Source organism: Canis aureus, chromosome 8 (assembly GCF_053574225.1).
Source record: "Canis aureus isolate CA01 chromosome 8, VMU_Caureus_v.1.0, whole genome shotgun sequence".
NCBI classification, from domain to species: Eukaryota; Metazoa; Chordata; class Mammalia; order Carnivora; family Canidae; genus Canis; species Canis aureus.
Genome location: NC_135618.1, coordinates 71478761 through 71504194, shown reverse-complemented (window position 1 = coordinate 71504194; position 25434 = coordinate 71478761). Strand labels below are relative to the sequence as shown.

Below are 25434 nucleotides of genomic sequence, written 5' to 3'. Positions count from 1 at the left end.
GCCCAGAGTGTCACGAGACATGACAAAGAAAGGCAGAGATGCAAGTGAAAGGTTTGAATAAATGTTCACAAACCACAAGAGAAGAAAATAATTGTGGGGAGCCCAGGTGGCTCAGCGGTTTAGTGACGACTTTGGCCTGGGACATGATCCTGGAGACCTGGGATCGAGTCCCATGTCGGGCTCCCTGCTTGGAGCCTGCTTCTCCCTCTGCCTGTGTCTCTGCCTCTCTGTGTGTCTCTCATGAATAAATAAATAAAATCTTTAAAAAAAAAAAAAAAGAAAAGAATTGTTTTGAAATAAACTTGTTCTTAAAAACAAGTGGCTGAAAATACCTGTTAAATATTTCAACTAAGTATAACCAGGAAGTCACCAATTTCACCTGCATCCCCAAATGTTTAAACTAGAATATTGGGCCAAATTTCTTTTAAATTTTTTCATTGGGAAAAGGAGGGGACAACTTTAGATTCAGGCTTACAGCCAATTCCATCACAAAGCCCTATCTCAAACACCACACACTGAGGAGTAGGGCTCATTCCCCAGCTGCCCATCATCCAGTCTCCCTCCTCCCCTGCTTCCTCAGGATGGCTGAGCTCAGGCCTCAGGGCTGAGCTGAAAGATGGACAAAGTTGATGGTGCGCTGGGGTGGTGGAGGCTGGAAGTGGGAAAGAGAGCTGCCGGCTGGGCAGGGGGCTCTGTGATCAAAACAGCTGGGATTTGCGGGGCAGGGGCAGGTCACTTACAAACTGTGTGACCTTGTTTGTACTTACTTCCCTGAGTCTTACCATCCTCATCTGTGAAAAGGAACTGATGGGGGACCTCCCCAATAAGGTCATAGTAAGGGTTAAGTAAGGTACCTCATATAATGACCAGTGCTTTGCATAGTAAAGGACGAGGGCCAGACATCCCAAGAAAGGAGAGAAAGCCTGCCAGAAAACAACAGAAAAGAAAAACTGGAGAACATCACCACCACACATACACACTCACTCACTCTCCCTCTTTATGTCAGCTGCCCCTTCCTGTTCTGCTTCCCTCCATGGGCTCTGCCCAGGGACACTTCTGTTCTTAAAATTCTACACGAGCTGCCTCTTCATCTTCCTCCAGACCCCTACAGCCCCATGTAATTCCCCATAATAGTCTTGTCACTGTCAAAGTGTCTCTCCCACCAGCCTAAGGGCTTCTAGAGGGCAGGTGGTGACTCATCATCCCAACCTGGACACTCAGGTGCTCAGCAACAATGGGGTCAGCAAAGCAGCACCGGCCAAGCCCAGCAGGTGGCAGCAGTTCCCAACCTCAAGGATCCGGTAGGCAAGGGGCCCTCCCAGCCTGTGGGATGGAAACCCCAAACTGTCCCTAGGGGCTTTGGGATCTTTCAAGTGCCCAGCTTTTCCCTCAGTGCTCCTTTATAGGAACACTGCTCACTCATATTGCACTTTCTGGGCCAGCTTTGGGAAATTCACAAGAATGAGACCTGGTTCCTTCCTTTTAGATGTCCCCACATAATTAGGGGACAGACACCTGACACAGAGCATAGCCATACAGCACAATCAGTGCTACAATCAGGATAAATACTGGTCTTTGTGGGACCACACAGGAGTCCAGCCCTCATTCTTGGGCAGTCAGGGATGAATTCTTACAGGAGGTGATGTCTAGTAGGGAAGGCATGAAAATTAAGGGCCAGGTGACTGCGGGAGGAAGAAGGAAACAGGGAGGAGAGTGTCCCAGGCCTGGAGAACTATGGCAAGTGCAAAGTCCTCAGAGGAATGTGCCAAGTGGGCATCAGGCATCGTGGCTGCATCAAGGGAAGGTGGCCTCCGAGAGGTGACACAGGGCTGGACCACAAAGGAAAGAAAAATCTCTATTGGGATATCAGGATTCTTCCCTTGGGGGCAACAGGGAAACCTGACTGCCATGTACAAGTAGAGTGCAGAATGCCACAGAGATGCCCCTTTGACTAAAGTGGGGACAGGGTTTTATAGGTCATTGGTGTGGACCAAATATCCATCAACTACCCACATTAAAGAATGAGGTGGGGCATCTGGATAGCTCAGATTAAGGAGGTTAAGCATCTGACTCTTGATCTCAGCTCAGGTTTTTTTTTTTTTTTTTTTTTTAAAGATTTTATTTATTTATTCATGATAGTCACAGAGAGAGAGAGAGGCAGAGACACAGGCAGAGGGAGAAGCAGGCTCCATGCACCGGGAGCCCGATGTGGGATTCGATCCCAGGTCTCCAGGATCGTGCCCTGGGCCAAAGGCAGGCGCCAAACCGCTGCGCCACCCAGGGATCCCTCAGCTCAGGTTTTGATCTCAGGATTGTCATTTCAAGCCCTGCATTGGGCTCCACCCTGGGCTTGGAGCCTACTTCTTCTTCTTCTTTTTTTTTTTTTTTTTTTTAAGAAGGTGAATGTGTATTATGGGGACTGCCTGGTTCCCACAGGGAATAGGCTCTGTTCTCTCACTATGCCTGACCTTGTTCACACCCTTGGCCCAGAACACCTGGCCATCTCCTACACATCCCTTGAGCCTCAGTTCAAGTGCCCCCACTCTGGGAAGCAGTCCCTGATCCCAGGGAGATGGCTGCTCTGGGGATGTATGGCATCTTGTACAGCAGTTTCTATTTTAGCCCTTGCAGTGTTTCTGGCTCCTCTGTCTCTGCCCATCCCTCACCTGTCAGAGAGTATTCCATTCCAACTTCATCCCTTGTTTCTTATTCCATAGACACATGCATGCACACGGAGGCGTGTACTCTGTGGACTGTGGCCCACAACTTCCTCTTCATTCCAAGCCAGACTACTCCTGCCTCCTGAGCTTCCAGCTGGTGTTGCACATGAACTCCTCATTGACCATCTGCATGTCTCCCCAGATATCTGGGCAAGCACCTTAAATGCTCACAGGTGTCTGGTCTGAACTCCTCCCCTGCCCCTGGATCTCTCCTCCTCCAGGAGCCAGTTCTGCTTTTCTCTGTACATGCTCAGTCATCAGCACCTGTTGCTTCTAGTTCATAATATCTCTCATTGTCTTAACGTCTTTTTAATATTTTATTTTTTAAGTAATCTTTTTTTAATAAATTTTTATTTATTTATGATAGTCTCACAGAGAGAGAGAGAGAGAGAGAGGCAGAGACACAGCCAGAGGGAGAAGCAGGCCCCATGCACTGGGAGCCCGACATGGGATTCGATCCCGCATCTCCAGGATCGTGCCCTGGGCCAAAGGCAGGCGCCAAACCGCTGCGCCACCCAGGGATCCCTATTTTTTAAGTAATCTTGACATCCAACATTGGGCTCGAACTCACAACCCCAAGATCAAGATCAAGAGTCACATGCTTGGGGTATCTGGGTGGCTCATTCCGTTAGGCATCTGACTCTTGATTTCGGCTCAGGTCATGATTTTGGGGTCCTAGGATGGAGCCCCGCAAGGCTGGCTCTGCGATCAGTGGGATGCCTGCTTGAGGATTCTCTCTTTCCCTCTGCTCCTCCCCCCAGCTCTCTCTCTCTCTCTTGCTCTCGCTCTCGCTCTCTCTCTCTCTCTCTCTCAAATAAATAAATAAATCTTTAAAAAAAAAAAAAAAAAGTCACATGCTGTACCGACTAAACCAGCCAGGCTCGGCTCCCCTAATTGTTTTACTGTTTTATAACAAACATTCTTTTCATAATTGAAATACAGTATAGTAATATTAAATAAGTCTCTGGAACATCTTTGACCCTCCTCCAGGCCAACAGGTCTTGCGATTGTTCAGCTGGTCAAGGTCTCTCTCCTAGACACTACTTCTAGCTGTCCTCCACACTGCTACAAGCTCTTCCCATGCTCCAAGAACTACTTATGCCGGCTGCCTTCAGCCCGGACTGTTCCCATGAAATCCAGATCATGTGGGCAATGACCAACTTGCCCTCCCCAGTTTGGTGTAATGGGCAACTCAAAATTTATTTTTCCCAAACCCAAATCTTGATCTACTCTCACCCTCAACCTACCCCTCCTCCGGTTCTTCCTCAAACTTTGCAAGCAGTAACAGCATCTTTCCAGGGGTTGGGGTCAAAAACTTTGACTCCAATCATCCTGAATTCTTCTTTTTTCTCAGTTGGCTTGACCTCCATTTATTTTTTTTTTAAGATTTTATTTATTTATTCATGAGAGACACAGAGACAGAGGCAGAGACACCGGCAGAGGGAAAAGTAGGGTCCCTGTGGAGAGCCTGATGCAGGACTCATTACCAGGACCCTGGAATCACGACCTGAGGTAAAGGCAGATGCTCAACCACTGAGCCACCCAGGCGTCCCTTGGCTCTACCTTTAAAATGTATGCAGAATATGACCACTTATCACTATCACCGCTGTCACCTTTATCCCAGCCACCCACACGATTGCGGTCACTTCCTAAATGGCATCCCTCCTTCCTCCCCAGAGCCCTTCACAGTCTACAGACACAGACTTAGGATGGTTCAATTTATGATGTTTTTGCCTTTACGACGGTGTGAAAGAGATATGCATTCAGTAGAAACCATACTTTGAATTCTGAATCTGGATCTCTTCCCAGGCTAGCGATATGAGGCGCGATCCTCTCTCGTGATGCTGGGTCGTGGCATCTGCAGCAATCACGAGGGTGAGGAACCTCTGCGCTGACAGCCCTCCCGTGCCCAGACAACCACTTTGCTTCTCACTTTCTGGACGACACTCAGTACATCACATGAGAGAGTTAACACTTTATTATAACATAGGCTCCGTGTTATCATAGATGATTTTGCCCAACTGCAGGCTAATGCAAATATTCTGAGCACGCTTAAGATCAGCTATGGTGGGGACGTCTGGGTGGCTCAGTGGTTGAGCATCTGTCTTTGACTCAGGGTGTGATCCTAGTTCAGGGATGGAGTCCCACATCGGGCTCCCCACAGAGAGCCTGCTTCTCCCTCTGCCTGTGTCTCTGCCTCTCTCTCTGTGTGTCTCTCATGAATAAATAAATAAAATCTTTCGAAAAAAAAAGGCCAGCTATGGTGTTCTGTAGGTTAGGTGTATGACATGCATTTCCCCTTAGGATATTTTCAGTTTGCAATGGGTTTATCGGGGTGTTACCCCACTATAACTCGATGAAGATCTGTATTCTATACCCAGCAAACAGAGCAATTCTGTTAAAGCCCAAGATGGATCTCAGCTCTCCTCACGTCCCTTATCTGCTCCTGTGGCTGGCATCCCAGTCAGAGAAAAAGCCAAAGGAAGTGGTCACTTACAAGGCTCCTCCCCAACTTCTCTGACCTCACCTCTTCTAAGGTCTTCCTTACCCACTATGCTCCAGACATCCACGCCTCCTTGCTGTTTCTCCAACATGCAAGGCATGCTTCCAGCTCATGGTCTTGCACTTGATGCTCCTTCTTCCCAGAATGCTCTATATTTGCTCAAATGCCACCTTCTCATGGAGCCTGACTGGCCTAGTCGGTGGGATGTGGGGCTTTTGATCTCCAGGTTGCAAGTTCGAGCCCCACTTTGGGTGTAGAGACTACTTTAAAAAAGAAATCTTTAAAAAAAAAAAGTCACTTTCTTAGCAAGGCCCTCCTTGACCGTTGAAATTATTTTGGAAACTTAGGAGTGTCTGGGTGGCTCAGTCGGTTGAGTGCTGACTCTTGATTCCAGCTCAGATCATGATCTCAGGGTCCTGGGGTAGAGCCCCTCTTCAGACTTGCTTGAAGATTCTCTCCCCCTCTGCCCCTCCCCCTGCTCACTCACTTTCTCTCTCTAAAATAAATATTTAAAAATAAAATAGAACAAAATAGGAAACCAACCTCAAACCTAGCATCCCCTACTACTACTTCCTACTTTGTTTTCTCCATAGCATATTATCACCACCTTAGAAGTTATTTATCTTCTCTTTCCTCTCCTAGACATGGACTCCATGAGGGCAAGGACTTTTGTTTGTCTTGTTTTCCACCATGTCTCCAAGATCTAGAATAGTCAGTGCACTGTAGATGCTCAGTTAACTTTTTTTTTTTTTTTTCAATAGGCTCTACACCCAGCACAGAGCCCACTCGGCTTGAACTCATGACCCTGAGATCAAGACCTGAACCGAGATCAAGAGTCAGACACTTAAACCAACTGGGCCACCCAGGAGCCCCAGCTCAGTTAATTTTTGGTTAATGGAAGTCAGATCCTTGATACTCTCCTCCTTGTCTGCACAATAAAGTTCAACATTCAAGGAAGGCCTCCCTCACTGGCTTCATCTCTTACCCATGCACACCCTCACACCTGAGTGCCACAGAAGGTTCTGAGGTTCTCCAAATGCTCCCCGCCTCACCCCCAGTGTCTGGGCACACTCCTTCTGTCCCGAACACCTCCACCATTCCCTGCTGCAATCTCACTTCTCCAACACCCAGCTCAGATGTCATGGCCTCTGGGAAGCCACCCAAGATGCCTCACATACTGAAACCATGTCTGTCTCTCCCTTTATGTTACATCTTAAGTGCAAAACAGTGGCTGGAGCATAGTTTCCTAGGTAATGTTTGATAAATGAATGAATGATTGACTGAGGGTAAGACCTCTAACAGAAGAGTTTAAGGTGAAAGGCACACATCTATTCTTTATTCATTTTTCATACTACCATTTAATATGTATATTAATAAGTGATGCGTGGTATGACACTGGGGCCCTCTGAGGGCATAAGCTGTGTCTCCCCCTCCTGCCCTCTCTCCACAGGGCCAGACACTGGGCTCTGAGAGTGCACCCATGACCCACCCCACCGATTCACCCTGCACACGGGAAAGCACTCCGGACTAAGAGTCAGGTAGCACCTTCTCGGCCACTCATTCTCTGTAACCCTGGCAAGTCTCTCTAGCAAATGAGTCCTGGTTGTGCATCTGCCAAATGGGGGGCACCACCAATGCTTGCTCTGTGGGCTGCTCAAGGTTGAGGTCTGGACAACTGGATAGGGTGTGGCTGCCTCTGATGCCAGGCCGCATCTAAGCTAGTCAGTCTCTGGCCAGATTTCCAGGGAAGGAGAGATGGCTGGAACAGTGTCCCTAGCCTGTCTGCCAGCCAGCTAACCTGTGCCCAGTCTGGGAGAAGTGCCAGGCCCAGGCACACTGGGCAGCAGGGGGCTGGCCCAGCTCCAGAACACCTTGGCAGCCCTGGGGAAGGGAAGAGGAAGTGCTTGGCTTGAGGTGAGGAGGGTCTGGGCCAGGACACAGAGGGGACAGCTGGGGGCAGTATATGGCTGCTTATGTCAACAAGATGCTGGCAGGGATCAGAACAGAAGCATCTGCTACAGACTAGCCCCCACCTACCAGCCCTCTACAGGCTGCTAAGATCTTTCCATTAGTGCCACAGTGAACTGGGCCCCAGGCTTAACTGCCCCCAGCTATAGAGACAAATAGGATCTCAGGCCTGGGGCTGGGACTCAGGGTTGGGATTGTAGGGAAAGGGGCAGGAGAGCAGGCTTGAGCTTAGATCTCCCTTCCCCAGAGAGAGAAGGGTTCCTGCGTCCCGCTGGGTGTGGACACTAAGGGAAACAGGGTGGTCACCCAGCATCAGACCTATGAACTGAGAAACCCTGGGCAAAGAGGGGCCAGAGCCTGAGTCTGGATGAGGTGTTGGGGGAAAGTGGGAAGGGTAGGGCTCAGAGGGTAGGAACTCTGGAGGAGGTTTTTGGCTGGCGGAGGTTTTTGGAGCGGAGTGCTAGAGGTTCCGAGGCCATAAAATCAAGGGGTTTTCGACCTCCTGCAAATCCTCAGGGATGTGAGGAGCTCTGGGGGTGAAGATCCAGGTGAAGAACGAGGGATGGGCTACTGGGAGGCTGAGTGCAGGGAGGGAGCAGGGGCTCTGCGGCCCCATCCCAAGCAGGGAGCGCGCGGCGTAGGGCACGCGACACGCGGAACCGGGTCCCAGGGCTGCGACCCCACGGCGCCGGCCCCGGGCCCGCGGCGGAGCTGGGGTATGGGCGGGGCTGGGGTCCCGGGGGGCTGGGGCGGGGCGGGGGCGGGGAGGCGGGGCTGGGCCGCGGTCCGGGGGGGCCGGGGGCGGGGCTGGGCCGGGTCCCGGGGGCCGAAGGCGGGGCGGGGCGGGGCGGGGGCCGGGGGGCCGGGGGGCCGGGGCGGGGCGGGGCGGGGGCGGGGAGGCGGGGCTGGGCCGCGGTCCGGGGGGGCCGGGGGCGGGGCTGGGCCGGGTCCCGGGGGCCGAAGGCGGGGCAGGGCGGGGGCCGGGGGGCCGGGGGGCCGGGGCGGGGCGGGGAGGCGGGGAGGCGGGGCTGGGCCGCGGTCCGGGGGGACCGGGGGCGGGGCTGGGCCGGGTCCCGGGCGCCGAAGGCGGGGCTGGGGCGGGGCCAAGGCAGGGCGGAGCCGGGGCGGGGAGGCGGGCGGGGCCGGGGTCCCGGGTCCCGGGGGCCGAGGGCGGGGCCGGGGCGGGGCCGGGTCCCGGGGGCCGAGGGCGGGGCCGGGGCGGGGAGGCGGGCTGGGCCGGGGTCCCGGGGGCCGGGGCGGGGCCGGGCGGGCGCTGCGCAGCCGCGGGGCGGCCGCCGCGCATGCGGGGCTCACACGGCTGCAGCCGGCGCCGCTGCCACTCCCGGGAGCATGAAGGACCGAACCCAGGAGCTCCGCACGGTGAGTCCGGCCCCCCGCGCCGCCGCTCGCCGCTCGCCGCTCGCCGCCCGCGTCCCGCGCTCCGGCCGCCCCCCGCTCGGCCTCGGCGGCCCCCGGGCGACGGCCCCTGCGTCCCCGGCCGGGCGGGAGGGAGCGGTGCGGAGCCGGGGACCCCCTCCGGTCCCGCCCCTCGGACCCACTCCGGGTCACGGGCTCGCGTGAGCTCGGCGCCGTGGGCCCGCGGGCTGGCGGCCGGAGCCCGGGGTCCTGGATAAACTTTTCGGCGCCCCCTTGTTTTGGGGGGTCGGAGGACGATTCTCGGGTGCCGGTGGCGGGACGAGGGCTGACCTCTCCCGCGGCCCGCGGAGCCGGTCCCGTGTCTGTCGCCCCACTGTGCCTCGTCATTGGCCCCCCTGTCCCCCGCACGGGTGTGGACGACGGCCGGGGGCGGTCCCCCGCCTGAGCCCCGCCGCGGGGCGCGCTGCGGAAACCGGGCCGCCGGGAGGGGCGCGCTGCTCGCGCTGGCGCTGTCCCGCGGGGCGCCCCGCCGCCTCCGTCACCTGTGGCTCCCGTCACCTGTGGCTCCCCACCCCCGTCGCGCTCCGGGTCTGCTGCCCACCTCGGCCCCAGAGGGGTCAGATTCTCACCTCCCCCCCGCCCCGTCTACCTTCCTGGCACCTGGGGAGCCCCGGTGGGCGCAGTTTTCACACCCTTCCGGGGTTCCTGGTCTGATTCCAACTTGAACCTATTTTTCCACCTGTGCCTCCGAGGCCCCTGGGGTGTGGCTCCTGGGGCGGGGTTTGGGGGGAGTTAGAGGCTGCGCAAAGGCTCTGACCAGAGCCCACCGTCTCCCAGCCCTGACATGCTCCTCATTCCCCCTCTCCCTCCTCTCCCCTGGCGTCTGGCGTCTACCAGACGTTCTCACCTCTGCCCTTAGAGATGGCAAGCCTGGGGGCGTGTGGGGGCAAAGAAGGAAATGAAGCCTGTGTTTGGGGGAGGGGGGCCTCAGGGCTCTAGACCAGGCTGACTCTTGTCTGATCCGCTCGCTGACCACCCTCCTGTCTAGCAGGTGCCCTTCCCACGGTCCTGATCTGGGGTTGGGGGCGGGGGGCAGGTAGCTCAGTGGCTGCGCAGAGCCCTCCCCCAGATACCCCACTTGCAGCTAGAGACTGAGGTCCTCTTATATGGAAAGTTTCAAGTGTACTTTGGGTTTTTGATACCCTGGCTTGACCTTTCCATCCAGAGGTTCCTTACGTTTGTGCCCCGTCTCCCCCATTATACCAGGCTTGTCTCCTGGGCAGTCTGGAGCTGGGATCTGTACTCTCCTGCCTCCATCTCCACCACCACCCCGCTTGCTCTGGCTACCAGCCCCCACCCTCCCATCAGACCATTTATTCCTGGCCAAAAGCCCAGCCCCCAGGGTAAACCTCAGGAGGTTTCAAAGGAAGAAGATGGTCCCTCATGTCATATATGATGTCTAAACACTTCCCCTGCCAGCCCTTGCGGTTGCCCTCAAGCTTCCTGTGCTACGTTGAGTCAAAAAGAATGTTATCTCGGGAATGAATAGCCATGTGGTGCATTTGCTGATGTTTGGGTGCCTGGTGGGTCAGACAAGAGTATATGTGGTAGGGGAACACAGTCCTTTACATGTAACAGGGTCTCTGGTTCATCAGCTGTCATCCTCGCTGCTAAAGGGGAAACTGAGGAACAAGAGAGCAAGTGGGACTCATGGTAGCTCAAAAGGAATGGTAGAGAAGGGCTTTGCCTAGTCCCAAAGACAGATTTAAATCTGTCTGGGACTGGGGAACCACCAGGAGAGCTTGGGTTGTAGGGAGCTTGAACCCAGATCTTTTGCTTTGGTGTGTGTCTCTGTGACCCCTCACCCCTCCCGCCCCCCACACCCCGACCGACATAACATAAACACTAGCCATGGTGGTCCTTTAGATGGTAAGGCCTGGCTTCTCTGTGAATTCACTGAGGCTTCCTCTAGACCCCACCCCTCAAGCATTCAGAACCTAGGGAGGCAACTGAACCCATTGCTGGGTGGCCCTGCCCATTGGGGGTTTCTTGCAGCCCACACTGGGTGGGGTGGGACAGTTAGTCTGGTTGGGGGGGCTGTCATTCCCACAAGTCTCCCTCTGGGCCTTGGGTTCCCACCTATGAAAGTGGAGATAATAAAACCTAAAGCCTAGTTTCTCAGGGTAAGGGGTGGTCACAGGTCTTCTGAATCTGTCTCTGTATTTAGGGGAGACTTCGAACCCCAGGCATCAGAATTCTCAGATCAGAATCCCCAGGAACCAGGAGGCCAGTACTGCCTGGGCTGGACAGAGGGGTGCTTGGGGCAGTGACTTGCACCACTGCCAGCCCTCCCTCCCTCCCCCTTTCTCTTTCCCCACCCAACGCCACCACATTTGGAAGGAAGGCAAGGGAGCTTATTTATAAAAGTCACACTTGGGGAAGGAGCTGGCGCATTTCCTCAGCGCTCTGCAGGCCAGGCCCAGCCCTCCAGCCTTCCCCAGCTCCCGCTTCCCATGCAGCTGATCTTTCAGTTGTACAGAGTGAAGGGATCATCGGGGGCCCTCGGAGATCAGAAAGGCAAGCCAGGGGCTTAAGAGGGGCAAAGACTTGCCCAGGGTCACACAAGCGGAGAGACTTGGGGCAAGGTGTCCCCTGGGCAGCCCTACCTGGCATGCAGATGTTTCCTTCCCCTCATTCAGAGGCCTCCCTGGTTTCCTTTCTGAGAACTTCTTGGAGCTGACCACCCATCCCTGGGCCCAGAGGGTGTTTATCTCTGTGCTGAGCCATGTGCAGCACATGGGGCCTGCTGAGGACAGAGGACAGAGAGGAGGGAGTGTTGGGGCAGCCAGACCCTGAAAGAAGCCTTCCTAGAAGAAGAGAGCCTGGGGTGGTCCAGGAGTTGGGGATAAATGGGAGGAGGGAAGGTGGTCTGAAAGGAGGGACCCATGGGAGTAAAGGCAGAGAGGTTGGAATGCCCAACAAGAGAGAATAGTGGGTGGTCTGATGCCCCCTCACTGGAGTAGGCCTGGGTGGGTAGGGAAGCCTAGTGTGCCCCTTTGTCCATCTGTTCCCCCTTTTCTCTCTCATGGCTGAGAAGAGACTGGGTGTCCTGGGCAACACCAGGGAGGTTCTTGCCTTAACCTCTCTGTGCCCATTTCATCACACAGTGGAGCCAGCCAGATCCGCCTTGCTGAGTGGAGAAATAGGAATATAAGAGTAGGTCTCCTTAGAGTTTCCCAGAAGAAACAATGGGTTAGACACATTTTCATCTGGGGTGCAGCCAGAATGACCTTCAGGGACTATCTAGTCCAACCTCCTCTTTCACAAATTAGAAAACTGAGGTCTGGAAAGGGCCAGGGTCACACAGTGTGTTGTGGGGTGTGGGGCAGAGGCCAGCTCCTCTCTACCAGATGAGGCTACCTCCTGGAGCTGCCCTGGGGCCCTGCTCAGTGGCAGGGATCTGGTAGAGAAGGGCATACATAGAATGGGGAGAGGGTGAGGGGATCAGACCAGGGCCGGGTGGGGACAGGGAGCCCCTCTTTCGTTCCTCGAGACCCAGCTTGACCTCACATACCCCTGACTCAGCTCTGGGTCTCTCAGCTCTAGTGGTATTGACTTTGATTCGTCATTTAAAAGAAGGAGGGGGGGAAAATAGCCCTTGAGGCAGACAACAGCAAGTTCTGCACAGGAGGAATGAATCAACCCTGTTGCCTGGCCTCCCGCCATCCATCCCCGGGGACTGGCCTGAAGGCTGCCTGGCCTTGGAGCCTCTTGGAGGAATCACACTTTTGTTTCCAGGAAGGTATCCTGGAATCCTGGAGCCTCTGCCAGGAGAGACCACCAGAGCTGTCTGGCATCCGCTAGAAGTTCAGGGCTTCTGGCCAGTGCAGCTTCATTCCTGAGTGCCTGGACCAGAGGCCTCATGAGGCCAGAGTCTATCAGAGAGGAGTAGGATCAGACCACTGATTCTCAACCCAGGGTGGAGTTGGCAGGGGGGGCTTTTTGAAAACTTAGCCTTACCAGCTCTACACCCCTAAATTCTGATTGGGTGTCTGTGGGGTAGAGCCCTGGAAGCTGGCTTTGCGGGGCGGTCGGGGGGGGGGGGTTCTTTAAACCCTCCAGGGGATTATGGTGCTGGAGCAGGATTGAAACCACCGATGGATGAACAGAAAACACAACAAGTCAAATGTTGGATGGATGTGAGAGCAAGAGGAAGAATGTAGATATACCCCAGTTTCTGATTTAGGGAGTCCTTGGGAATGGGAAGTTTCAGAGGAGGGGCACAGGAGACGGAGGCAGAGCCCAGTTTGGGCCAGGTGGCTGGTAGGGTGCTCATATGGTGTCAGAGGCTTCCCTTCAGGGGCTTAATCTTGAAGATGTTTGCAGCTTGGGGCTTATGACCACCACTCTAGCTGCCACCTCAGGTCCCCAGTCCAGCCCTCTGTGAGGGCTGGCAGATTTCCAAGGGAGCTGGGGGCCTCATGATTCAAAACCATACGGGTGCCCCCTTTGTACGTGTCGGCGTGGTCCACCCTGACCATCCCAGGACATTAGGAGATGGCATGCCAGCCTAGTTCCTCCTTCCTTTTGGGTCAGGAGTGCATCTGGGCTTGGGGTTTGTCATTTCCTTAGTGTCCAGTGAAACCTGATTGGGGTCTTACTTAACCTTGAGGATGTCTCTAGAAAGGTGCCATAGGGCTCTGGCCTAGATGTGGATGAGGTTGCAGGGGGCAACAGGGTCATGAGCCATCAGAGTCTCACAAAGCTGAACAAGGATCAGAACAAATGAAGACATTAAACAGGAAAGAAGGTCCTTAGCTTGAGCCTAAAATCCAGCCAAGTAGACATTGGTGAGGAAGGGCTTGGGGCTTTTCTGGACAGGAAGTACTACATGATCAATTTTATTGATCTCTGGTTGCATTAACAGAGGTAAACCATGTAAAAAGAGGGAGGGGATGGCCAGCTTTTTGGTACAATTTAGAGCACAACCAACAGTAGATTCAGTTTGTATCATGTACAAACTCTATCATGATAGAGGTTGGACCAAATGAGTCTGGGGTAGGGGCTGCAACTTAGGGCCCTGAGAGGGATCTGAGGGAAAGGGAATGGTCAACTTGAGAAGAAAAACCCAGGGAAAGTGTGGACATTGCCTTCAGATCCCAGGGAGAGGGTACCAACAGGTTCTTTATGGCGTGGGGCCATGCCACAGGAAAGGGACAATCGAGGCAGGCCAGGGTGGGCAGATCTGCCCAGGAAAGCAGTGAGCTCTCCATCACAGGGGGTGTGCAAGCTGAGGCTGGCAGCTGAGGCCAAGGTGACTTTTCAGGTATCTTAGGGCCTGAGAGTCTGTGGCTGTCGTGTCAGGAGAGATGTGAATAGTGTGTGGGAAACCGGAGGAGCAAGAGACTGATCTGGGGCAGCTGGGGAAGGCTTCTGGGAGGAAGTGGCATCTAAGGATGAGGGGAATGTCAGCAGGTAGGTTGTAGCGGCAGGGAGATGGGTATAGGTGGGGTGTGCCAGGGTCCAGGTTCAGGCTGTGGCAGTGAGGTGATGGGGGGCAGGGGGGCAGTGGGTAAAAAGTCCTGAGGAGGAAGAAGTGCTAGGACTTGGTAAGGAAAGGGTCCTCACGGAGAATCCCCTCAAAGTTTTGCTTGGAGTCACCACTGGTGTGACCGAGGCTCTAAGTCAGGCCCTAAACCCTCCAGTTGACTTTGGGATCAATCTGAATGGTACCTTCGGGGTGGATCCTGACCTGGGAGCCCCAGTCAGGCCCTGGCCCAGGGGTCCCCTTCCTCGGCTCTGCCTTCATTGCCAGAGGTCCTGGAGGAGACCGTGGGCATCTTTCCTGCCATTCCCTGACTTCCCAGAAACTCCCTGACTCCAGCCTCAGTTTTCTGAGAAGTCTGTGCAGGGAGCAGGTTGGAGCTGCTGGTTGCTGGAGAACGTATGTCCTTGTTTTACAGACAGGCAAGCCGAGGCCCAGGGAGAGACTCCAGGCCAGATCCCAGGGGTCTCTGGCAACGGCTCTCGTCTCTGGAAACTCTGATGCCCTTGTCTTTGGCTCTAGCCTGTCATTACTCTTTCTGGGAGGAGAGCTGGAAAATTCTCCTTCTGTCCTTTCCTGTCCATCCCTATCTTTGTTTAGACCCCAAAAAGACAGAGAGGGCAACCTGCTGAAGGCTAGCAGGCCGCCCCAGAGGGGGCCCTGGGCTCCTCCAGACTGTACTCTGCCTCAGTTTCTCTAACAAGTCCTCCTCCAGCTTAGCTCCTGTGCCTGGCAACGTTCAAAAGTGTGGAAATGGCCTCTAGAGTCTCTTTGTCTATAGGTGGGCCTGGCTGGGGGGAGGGGGCCACCTGGTAGCAGCCACAGGCACTTGTGGGAGCGAGGATTTATTTTAGCTGCTGGGGGAGGAGGTGTGATCTCTTGATGAGAGGGGCCTGTCAGAGCCGCCTCCATAAAGCTCCCAGCCAACCCCCTCTCCTGTCTGGTTCCACTCTGGTGGGGCAGTGGGACCCTGAGAGCCCCAGGGGCACAGCCCTTTACAGACCATGCTGTGCCTTCCCACTCCGTCTTAGCCTTCTGCAGCCAGGAGTCACTGTCCCCACCACTGCCAGCAGCAGACAGACCCAGGGGCAGGTCCCTCAGCCAGCCGCTGTCTGCGCGGGGCACAGAACCTGTCCCTCCCCAGCAGCCTGCCAGGTCCCTTGGCCTCCGTCGGGCCCTATTTTGGGCTCTGACCCTGACATAAGAGAGATCCAGGTGAAGGCTGGTGCCCAGCCTGCTCAGGTGACCTCCCCCTGGGTGCTGAGACAGGAAGGGGTGTGACCAAGTCTCATCACCCCAGTCTGAGGGGAACAGTCCCACCCTTGGGACCCTGGCCCCTGCCCTTTCAGCATGGTGGGCTGCTCACAGCCGCGACTCCAAGCAGGTGAGGGTGAGGCTGACGGGGGATGAGGTTGGCCAGCACATTGGGAAGTTGGAGGTGTTGTGATTACTCTGCCCCCGGATGGGGGTGGCTTTTGTCCGGCTTCTCCCTGGGTGGTGGGGTGGGGCCTAGGGCAGGCCCTGAGCCAGGTGAAGACTGGCCTCTCAGGCTGGTCAGGGCCCAGCTCTGGGCCTGGCGGGACAGAGAATTGAGGTCTGAGGTCAAGAATGACGGAGGAAGGCATCCCTGGGTGGCTCAGCGGTTTAGCGCCTGCCTTTGGCCCAGGGCGCAATCTTGGAGACTCGGAATCCCACGTCGGGCTCCCGGTGCATGGAGCCTGCTTCTCCCTCTGCCTGTGTCTCTGCCTCTCTCTCTCTCTCTGTGACTATCATAAAAAAATAAAATAAAAATTAAAAAAAAAAAAATGACGGAGGAAGGGATGCCTGGATGGCTCAGTGGTTGAGTGTCTGCCTTCGGCTCAGGGCATGATCCTGGAGTTGCGGGATGGAGTCCTGCATGGGATTCCCTGCAGGGAGTCTGCTTCTCTCTCTACCTGTGTCTCTGCCTCTCTTTCTTTCTGTGTCTCTTGTGAATAAATAAATAAATAAAAATTAAAAAACAAAAATGACGGGGGGAGAGCTGAGTTTGCAGAGCTGCACACACACAGGCTGCATGCAGGCAGTATCTCTCAGGCCTGCTTGAGGTGCAATGGGATGGCCCTTGTGTCAGCATCCCACCTCTTTGGAGGCAGGTGTGGGTGGCACTCAGGCCTCTCACTCCTGACATACCCCCCCACCAAAGGGAGCTTGGGAACTTTGAGCCCCATCCCAATTAAAACCTTTGGGACCAGGGACACCTGGGTGGCTCAGTGGTTGAGCATTTGCTTTTGGCTTGGAGCATGATCCTGGGTTCCTGGGATCGAGTCCCATATAGGGCACCCTGCAGGGAGCCAGCTTCTCCCTCTGTCTGTGTCTCAGCCTCTGTCTCTGTGTCTCTCATGAATAAATAAAATATTAAAAAAAAAAAAAAAAAAAAAAGCTTCAGGACCAGAAAGTAGAAAAGGCTGGTGTCCAGGCAGCCTGTCTCAGGCAAGGTCTGTGAGTTGGGGCCCCTAGCCAGGGAACCAAGCCTTCCCAGCTGTCCCCTTAGGTGAGAGCCATGCTGGGAGGACCCCAGTCCTGTGGGGAGGGGGCAGGCAGCTGGGCCGGGGAAGGAGTCCCTGGCCTAGAGGTAGAGACTTTCCCCATCACCAGCTCGGCAGGCAGGGCTTCTGTCTTTATGCTGGGTCCCCTGGGGTCCTTGAGGTCTCGCTGTGGCTGGGAGCTGAGGGCACAGCCAGACCTCATCCCTGCTAAGAGGACACAGGGCAGCAGTGAGGGCCCTGGACCTGAGCCTGCAAGCCTGCAGTATGTGGATGCTGGGTAGTTTATGGTCCCAGGTCCAGCAGGACCCTGTGGGCCTACCAGAGTTTTGCTCACGTGTACACACCCCTGTGCAGGCCAAGGACAGCGATGATGATGACGATGTCACTGTCACTGTGGACCGGGATGGCTTCATGGATGAGTTCTTTGAACAGGTGGGAACCAGCACACCCCACATCCTCGAATACTCTGGCAGACCTTGGTGGGGGGCCCATGTCTCACCCCCACCCCACCCGAAGCCTGGTCCAGCCTCTGCCCAGGGCCCACGGGCCTCCAGCTGGATCTCCTCCTGACCGGCTGGCCTTGGTGTGCAGGTGGAGGAGATCCGAGGCTTCATTGACAAGATCTCAGAGAACGTGGAGGAGGTGAAACGGAAGCACAGCGCCATCCTGGCCTCCCCCAACCCTGACGAGAGTGAGTGTGTAGGATTGAGGGGTGGCTTTCAGGCCTCCTAGAAGGCGCTGCTGTGGCGGGGGGGCAGGGGAGGGTGGCTTCCTAGAACCCCAGCACCCACACTGTGTGTCGCCTGAGGGGTACCTGGGCCTGGCCCTCATGGAAAGCTTCGGGGAACACAGCTGGCCGAGGCCCAGGGTGGGGGTTAGTGCCTGGGATCCCCTGTTGGACCTGGGTCTCACACAGGTTTGTGTGAGTGGGGCGGCCGTCCTCGGGCCAGCCCTGCCCTCTCCAGGTAAGCCGGGTGGGTGGGTGCTGCCCAGCTCAAAAGGAAGCCTCTCCGCCCAGCCCCTCCCTTTCCTGAGCCTCCCCGGGGGAGCAGATGGCAGCGCTGAGCCTCAGCACCGTGGGAGGGCAGGCCGGCCAAGCAGGAGGAGCTTCCAGAAAGAGCTAGCAGCCCTGGCACCTGGCCCTGGTACCCCAGAGCTGGGCATTCTCAGGGCTCCAGGAAGTCACCTTTCTCCTTCCGCACAGGGAGCCTCTGTGTGTCTGCGTTCCACTCTGTCCCCACACAGGTCCCCCTGACCCTGCTGTCCCAATTCCTGGGGAGGTGTTGATGACTACACTGCCCTGTGCCAGGCTGACAGCATACAGGCCTGAGATTCCTTCCTCCCAGCCTGGGGGAGTCAGTGACAGCGCTGGGGGCCCAGGCCCATAACCTGGGCAAGTGCGCACTGCTTCTGCTTGCTCACCTCCTCTCGCTGCTCCAGCGCCTCTGGAAGACACCAGCTCACGGAGCCCCAACAATGCAAGGGGGAGGGTCCTAGCCATGGGAGGGCCAGGGGAAGCACTCAGGGATGGGTTTCTCCAGCAGGGCCTTCCTATCTGTGGCCCCTCAGCCCCAGTCCACTGGCACCCTCAAGCCCCCACAAGAAATCTCTCCACAGCCCCTAAAGTGTGTTTGAACCTGAGGCCAGTGCCAAGCTAAGCAGGTGCAGTGCCAGGCCCCTGGAAAACAAAATGAGTCCGCAGGGAGCCGGGAGACTGTCCTTGGAATGCGTGGGAAGGAGAGAGGGGTTACCCAAGGCAGGGCACACATTCAGGGTGTCCATCACGCGTTGCCCCTGCCCCCAGACATTTGTTGGGGATGGCAGCATGTGACATCTTATGTCTTTATGTGCATGTGTGTCTGAGTTCGTGTGTGTCCCTCCTGATGAGAGTCAGAAGGGGCTACCTGTGGGAACAGAGTCCTATAAAGAGCGAGGGCATTCAACTGCTGGAAGACGGGGTGAGCACAGGGCAACAGATGCCTGTTCATTTATCTTAGCTGCCTCGTGCCACCTTCCGCACAAAGTCTCCTCGCGTCGTACGGTCAGTAGCAGCTAGTTCAGATTTGCCACCGTGAGTCAGGACCAGCCGGTGGTCACTGATGTAGGGAGGGGGCTCCCCGGTACCGGTTCTAGAGCAGAGGGAGCAGTTAACAAGGAGTCACCGGGAAAGGTGGCAGCAAGCAGGGGGCTCTCCCGGCCGAGGCCTGCTCTGCCTTCCCTGGGGGCCGCCATCCGGGTTGGGCTATTTTGGATCTGAGCAAAAGAGGCAGAGACGTCAGAGCAGCTGGTAAGTTTCCTTTGTTTGTACGAATGAAGCGCCTTCCTCCGCTCCTCGAAGCCCCCCACCTCCCAATCCATTTAGTAGGTGCCCACCCAAAGTAACTGCTGTAAATGCCCTTCCAACACCCTCTAGGAGAGGGCCAGCCCCAGAGGAAAGCAGATGGTGGGTAAGAAAGGCCGAGCAAGAGCTCAGTCCTGGTTTCTTCCGGGAAGCAGAGTCCTGGGGTTGCCCTGAGCTGGGGCAGGTTGCTGAGGGAGGCAGCCACCTTGTCCCATTTGGCCAGCTAACCCCTCACTGGGGTGGAGCAAGCTGGGTACCCCCACGGCCTCCGCCAGCTTTAGAGAGACAGTTCAGCTGGAACAAGGGCCAGAAACACTAGGCTGTGGCCATCCCCCAGCTTTGCCGTCACAGGACCAGCCACCTGCTGCTCCAGGGCCACCTGTGTGCCAGGGGGCCCACATCCCTGAGGTTCTTTTCCATCAACTCCCACACAGGCCAGGTGCCTCATGCCCCCATCCACCCACTGGTACTCGGCAGTTGGTCTCCATTGAGCTCAGCACCTGGAAAGGGGGAGCAGTGACTCTGCATAGAATAGGGTCTACCCCACCCAAGGTGCTCAGTGGAGGGGGACCCACTTCAGCCTCCCTGGCCCCTGGCTCTGTCACCCTGGTGGCTGGATGCTCATCCCCCCAGAGCTACCAGGTAACTCTAGGTAAGCCCGCACCCCCCCCCCCATCCGACTCAGGCAAGCATCAAGTAAATGTTCCCCAGTGCCAATGCCAGCATTGCCAGCTGCTCCACAATTATTTCTGCCTTAAATTTAGACCCGTCTGTTATCCGCAGGGGGTGGGAGAGCCAGAGAAGGAGGAAAGGAGGCTCCTCGGAAGCAGCACAAGAGGGGGTGAGGCTGCAGCTCCTGTGGCCCCAGGCTCAGGGCTGGAGGGGCAGGCAGAGCCTTAGCCCGCGGAAAGGGGAAGGCTTGGGACCTGGGCCTGCCCGCGGGCTGAGCCTGAGCATCAGGTCACAGGGGGAGCCCCGGGTTTACCCTGTCCCCCTTCTCCCTCCCCAGAGACAAAGGAGGAACTGGAGGAGCTCATGTCTGACATCAAGAAGACAGCAAACAAAGTTCGCTCCAAGTTAAAGAGTGAGTCTAAGCTCCAGGCCTTGTCTGGGCAGTAGAGGGGCACTCTGGGCCCGCTTCCCTGTGTGGCCCTGGGGTCTTGCTGACTCTCGGGTACATTAGGTCTTGGTCTCCTTTTTGTGGGTGCCGTCATGTGCCCACTCACAGCTGCTTCCTGGCAAGGCTTGTCTGGGGCCAGGCTCAGGCCGTGCCTTGGGACAGATGCCTGAGGCTTCAGTGAGGGAGTGCCCCCCCCCCGCCCCGGGCAATTGTCCCTCACTTCAGCAAGAGGGGGTTCAGGGGGCGGTCAGCACTGCCTGGTCCTGCCTGGAAGCCCTGGTGTGTTTGTGTGAGCACAGGTGCAGAGCTCCTGCAGATCGGGGCCACTAGACTGACCCTACTGGGTGTGGGCCCTCGTTGGGCACATGGGATTCCTGAGCAGAAGGCATGGTGGGCCTGAGCTGCCCAGCCTCACACAAGCAAGCACTCACACGCACAGCTTGCTGTGTGCCGAGGCCTTGCAGATGCCTGTGCGTGTCGGCCCCCATCAGTGCCTGGCGCTCCTGCTTCCCCCTGCTGCCCACAGACCCCCTTACAGTGCACACTAGACCCTCTCCTGGGGAGGTCCCGAGCCAGATCCTGGCTGGGGATGGGGATGGGGAGGGGACATTGGTGAGGGGACAGGTATGGCTCAGCAGCCCTCCATGCCTCCAGGCATCGAGCAGAGCATCGAGCAGGAAGAAGGCCTCAACCGCTCATCCGCAGACCTGAGGATCCGAAAGACACAGGTGCTGCGGGTGGGGCTCTGGGGCGGGCCATCGGGCACCGGAGGCCCTGGTGCCCTGCGGGTCTGGGCCTGACACCTGTACCCCCAACTCACACCCCCAGCACTCCACGCTGTCCCGCAAGTTTGTGGAGGTCATGTCCGAGTACAACGCCACACAGTCGGACTACCGCGAGCGCTGCAAGGGCCGCATCCAAAGGCAGCTGGAGATCAGTGAGCTGAGGGCGTGGGGCTGGGGCCGAGGGCGGGGGCGGGGCTGCGGCCGAACCCTGCGGAGTGTGCAGGGCTCACTGAGACCCCTGCACGCAGCTGGCCGGACCACGACCAGCGAGGAGCTGGAGGACATGCTGGAGAGTGGGAACCCCGCCATCTTTGCTTCCGGAGTGAGTGTGAACTCCCCTCACCCCGTACCCCTGCTGTGTGTCCAGAGTGCTGGGGCTGGGCAGTCTCTGGACACGCCACCTTGTGAGGCAGGTTTCAGAGAAGGCTGAGCCCCAGAGGAAGAGGGACCAGACTGAGGCCACGCAAATGACGTGGCAAAGGTAGAATTAAGACCTGTCTCCTGGTTCTTCCCAACTGGGTCTACTTTCTTGCTTCTCCTGTTTGCCACTGGCCAGGGGCTCCTACTACCATCCTCAGGGCCCTTTTCCTCTCTTGGGAGACATGGGTGCCCTTGGCCATCTCTACATTCAAGTGAAGCTTGAGCAAGCGGGGACGGCATCCTGGAAGAGGTGGCACACAGGGATGAAGGCAGCTAGGGCCTGTGGGTTCCAGGAGAGGAGGGAGGGGCAGTTACCCTGTCTAGGAGGCTGACCGGAAGGAGTGGGAAGAAAGGTGGTTCAAGGCCTGGGTCCTTGGGGCAGTCAAGTTGGTCTCTGTACAAGGGTGGTGAGCAGTTACTGTGTGGCAGGCACAGGCGGGGAGTGTCACTAGCCCCACGTTAATACTGAGAAGTCCAGCTCAGATGCCTTTGCTCTTGGCCTGCTGTCCTGGCCCTGGCACCCGTCCCTACCCCCTGGAGCAGGCTCCTGGGTCCCAGCCCACTGCTCCCACCCTCTAGATCATCATGGACTCCAGCATCTCAAAGCAGGCTCTGAGCGAGATTGAGACACGGCACAGTGAGATCATCAAGCTAGAGAACAGCATCCGTGAGCTGCATGACATGTTCATGGACATGGCCATGCTTGTGGAGAGCCAGGTGAGAGCCTCGGGCCCCACTGCCCTCCACCCGCCCTGAGCCCACAGCAGCAACCCAGGGCTGCACTAACCCCTACCCTTTTTGCCTGACATGCTGCCCTGCTGGGGAGGGACCAAGGCTCCAGGTAACTAACCACCCCCTGTTGAAACGCCTCCAGGGCCGTGCCCATCTGAAGGACCCCATCCTCTGCATGGCTCTGCTACTGGGCTCTGGGTGCTGCATGGTCCTGCATGGCCCTACACCCAGCCTTGTCCTGTCTTATCACCCGTTTGTCACGTGAGCACTGCGGACAGCCACTTTTCTAGGAGCTGGACATCGAGCAGTGACCAGGACAGCTGAGGGTCTGTGCTAATGTGTGTTGGGTGAAAGGCAGCATAAGTAAATGACAAATGGAATGTTCTTGAGTTGTGCTGGGTGCTCAGTAGATGTTAGGAGGAGGCAGTGTGATAAGGCAGTGGTCCTCCAACTGGATAGGGCCCAGGAATCACTTGGCAGGCTTGTAGGTTTCCTGGTCCCTATGCCCAGAGCTTGGTAGGTCAGAGTGGGGACCCGTGAATTTGCATTTCTAACAGGTTTGAGGGGGATGCTGATGCTGCTAGTCCTAGGGCCACACTTGGGGTAACACTGTAAGAGTCCCTGTGGTGGCCACTTTGGATGGAGGTGGTCAGGGAAGGCCTGAGGAGGTGGCATTTGAGCTCGGAAGACTTCCCATGGTGTGTGAAGAGTGGGACCAGCAGCAGCACAGTCCTGAGACTGGCAAGACCCCAGCTCATTGAGGAGGTCATACGGCTAGAGCTTAAGGTTAGGGGAAGGGGGTGTGAACAAGAGGGAGACGGCGGTTCTGGGCTTCTGGATTCTCTTCTAGACTGAGTATGGGCATGGTATGAACTGAGTCAGGAAGCCGGGGGGCCCCGAGGAGGCTGCTGCTGCCATCAGCTAATAGACCATGGGGATACGGACCCCAGAGGAAGCAAGCAGTGGACTTGAAGGGAGTGGTCATTTTTCACATCGCTGCTGCTGGGGGATCTTGGGCAGCATCATGGTTGGAGTGGCATCTAGGGGCTGCTGGGACCAGATGGCTCAAAAGGGCTACAGGGGTAGGCAGGGTATCTTAAATGTTGAAGACGGAAGACAGAGCTGAGTGGAACCACCATGCCCACGAGGAGTGGCACCCTGTGCAGAGCACCAACTCCAGGCCCTGCCTCCTTCGGCCTCACTCCTGGCCCAGCTGAGCGCCCTTTGCATGGTCTCTACCCCCTTGGCTGAGATTGCATGGCCAGTTCCTCCCCAGGATGCCTGCTCCCCAGGGAGAGGAGGAAGCTGCCCAGGGAACCTGGCCCGAGGGGTACAGGTGAAAGGTGGCACCCCATCCTTATGCCTCCACTTTTCTTTCTCTGATCTCAGGGTGCTTTCCCAGAGTCCTGCCCTGAGGGGGACCCCCCTGGAGCTCACGGACACCGGCCCTGCAGGGGGAAATGATTGACAGGATCGAGTACAACGTGGAACATTCGGTAGACTACGTGGAGAGGGCTGTGTCTGACACCAAGAAGGCTGTCAAGTACCAGAGCAAGGCGCGCCGGGTCAGTAGCTCCCCTCTGCCCGTTAGAGCCGCAAGGTCTCTCCCCACACTTGACTCCATCTGAGCCCTCACCCCAAGTTCTTCAGCTCCCTGCCATCACCGCCTCCTGGGTCCATTCTGGGCGGCACCTTCCCCAGGTCCAATTTTATTTCCATCCTCCGGACCCCCAGCCCTCAGTGCCACTCAGGGGCTCTTCTCCCTTGTGTGCCCCACTCCTCTAAGCTCTGACCCAGCTCTCAGCCTCAGCCTGTGTCTGAGGCCACTCCTTCCTGCCTCCCCCATGCAGAAGAAGATCATGATCATCATCTGCTGCGTGATCCTGGGCATTGTCATTGCCTCCACCTTTGGAGGCATCTTTGGATAAAAATCATCCCACCTGCCACTCTACTCCGGATGGTCTGCCCTCAGGAGGCCCCCTGGCTGCTGCTGCCTTCTGGCTGGGAGCCCCTTCTTTCCCATACTATCCTGCTCCTTTCTCTGCCATCGGGCCCTCCATACCCACCCCACCCTGAGCCGTCGTGTGCATGATCTCTGTGACCGTGTGTGTCTGTACTGAGGAGCCGGTGGGGTGGGGCAGGTCAGCAAAGAACAGACTCAGGCCCTGGCCCAGGCCGCCTCACCCTTCCCAGGTAGCACTGCCCAGGGTAGCCATGCTCCCCTTTCCTTGCCTTCTACTCCAGCCTGGGGTCTGCCCTCTCCTGGGACCAGGACTCTCTCTGGACCCCAACCTTGCCTCCTACTGCCTGGCCCATCTGCCCTGACCTCTCCAGCTGTCCCAAGCCGAGCCCCCTGAGGGGTGGGGACCAGCTGGCCACATGGTGCTGCTTTTCAGGTTAGGGGAAGGGTGGCCCTGAGAGACAGCCCAGCTCTAAGCCTCTAACAGCTCATCACTGCCAGGGAGGCTCAGGGTGCTGTGGCCAGGTGGCTTTTGGCTGTGTCAAGACCGGGCTCCCTCCCCTGCCTAGGGGCAGAGTCCAGCGGGTCTTGGCATTTCCCCTTCCCATGTTCCCACAGCCCCAGGAGCAACCCCTTTGGGCTCTCCCTGACCCCAGGTAACATACTTCCAGAGGCTGTCTGGTGCCTGGTTTCCAGCCACCCTTGGAGCTAGGGAAGCAGATTGAGCCCAGAGGGCCTCTGCCATAGCCAAAACCCACACCCTGGGCCAGCCACTCTTCCCGGCAGGCCTTGGTCAGGTTCTCAAGCCATCGTGCGTTGCATGTTTGGGACAGTGGTCCCTGCTCCCTTGTGCTCTGGGAAATCAGACTTACTTCAGGCCTGCAATCACATCCTGCCCTTGCTGTCCTCCACTGACGTGCCACGTGGGTGTCTGGTGTCTGGGATGCAGTATTCAGCAGCCAGCCAGGGAGGAGCACCTCCCTCCTCCCCGTCTTGGGGGCTTCTCAAGTCAGAAATGTGCCCCTGCCCGAGACCCCTCTTCCTCGTTGACAGGCTAGGAGTATGCATGCGAGTGCATGCAGTAGGGGACGGGGCCCCGTCTGTGCCCTGCCTTCCCCTCAGCTCTGCTCCTACCCAGTGACTGTGACCACTGTCCGTTGTTGCCTTCTCTATCAGCCACTTCCCTCCCCGCCTTCACCCCTTCACCAAAGGTCTTGGTACAACCAGCTGCCCATTTTGTGAAATTTTTATGTAGAATAAACATTTGTATCTGTACCGTGCCTCTGCTGTAGATTTTTTGCTACCAGTATCCTAGCCTTAGAACTTCAGGGTGAACGTGCACAGCACTAACAGGAAGGAGGGGCCCGGAGGGGCCCAGAGGGCCCCTCCACCCCAGTTTAAAGGCTGATGATGCCTGTTCTGTCCCGTGGGCCATATC

The 25434-nt window shown here is 56.9% G+C and overlaps 1 protein-coding gene across 2 annotated transcripts; it reads left to right on the top strand.

The window, feature by feature from the left end:
* The first annotated feature begins 8446 nt into the window (after window positions 1–8446).
* STX1A (syntaxin 1A) lies at window positions 8447–25271 on the top strand. Of its 2 annotated transcripts, none has more exons than XR_013385442.1 (10): window positions 8447–8571; window positions 16993–17070; window positions 17230–17329; window positions 19989–20063; window positions 20754–20827; window positions 20928–21036; window positions 21133–21206; window positions 21884–22021; window positions 23426–23601; window positions 23887–23925. XR_013385442.1 is itself a non-coding variant. In XM_077908222.1 (10 exons), exons 1-10 carry the CDS (start codon window positions 8542–8544, stop codon window positions 23962–23964), a joined length of 867 nt encoding a protein of 288 aa, XP_077764348.1. In that variant the 5' UTR covers window positions 8447–8541; the 3' UTR covers window positions 23965–25271. The 2 variants fall into 2 exon arrangements, 1 of the variants encoding a protein (XP_077764348.1); XM_077908222.1 differs by having other exon boundaries at window positions 23491–23601; window positions 23887–25271.
* Window positions 25272–25434: the final 163 nt, after the last annotated feature.

Bases quoted from the DNA above. Each gene is read 5' to 3' on its own strand.
- STX1A (XM_077908222.1), top strand. From the start codon at position 8,542: ATGAAGGACCGAACCCAGGAGCTCCGCACG. The intron at 20,828-20,927 runs GTGCTGCGGGTG...TCACACCCCCAG, and splicing joins TGAGGATCCGAAAGACACAG to CACTCCACGCTGTCCCGCAA. The intron at 22,022-23,490 runs GTGAGAGCCTCG...CCGGCCCTGCAG, and splicing joins CCATGCTTGTGGAGAGCCAG to GGGGAAATGATTGACAGGAT.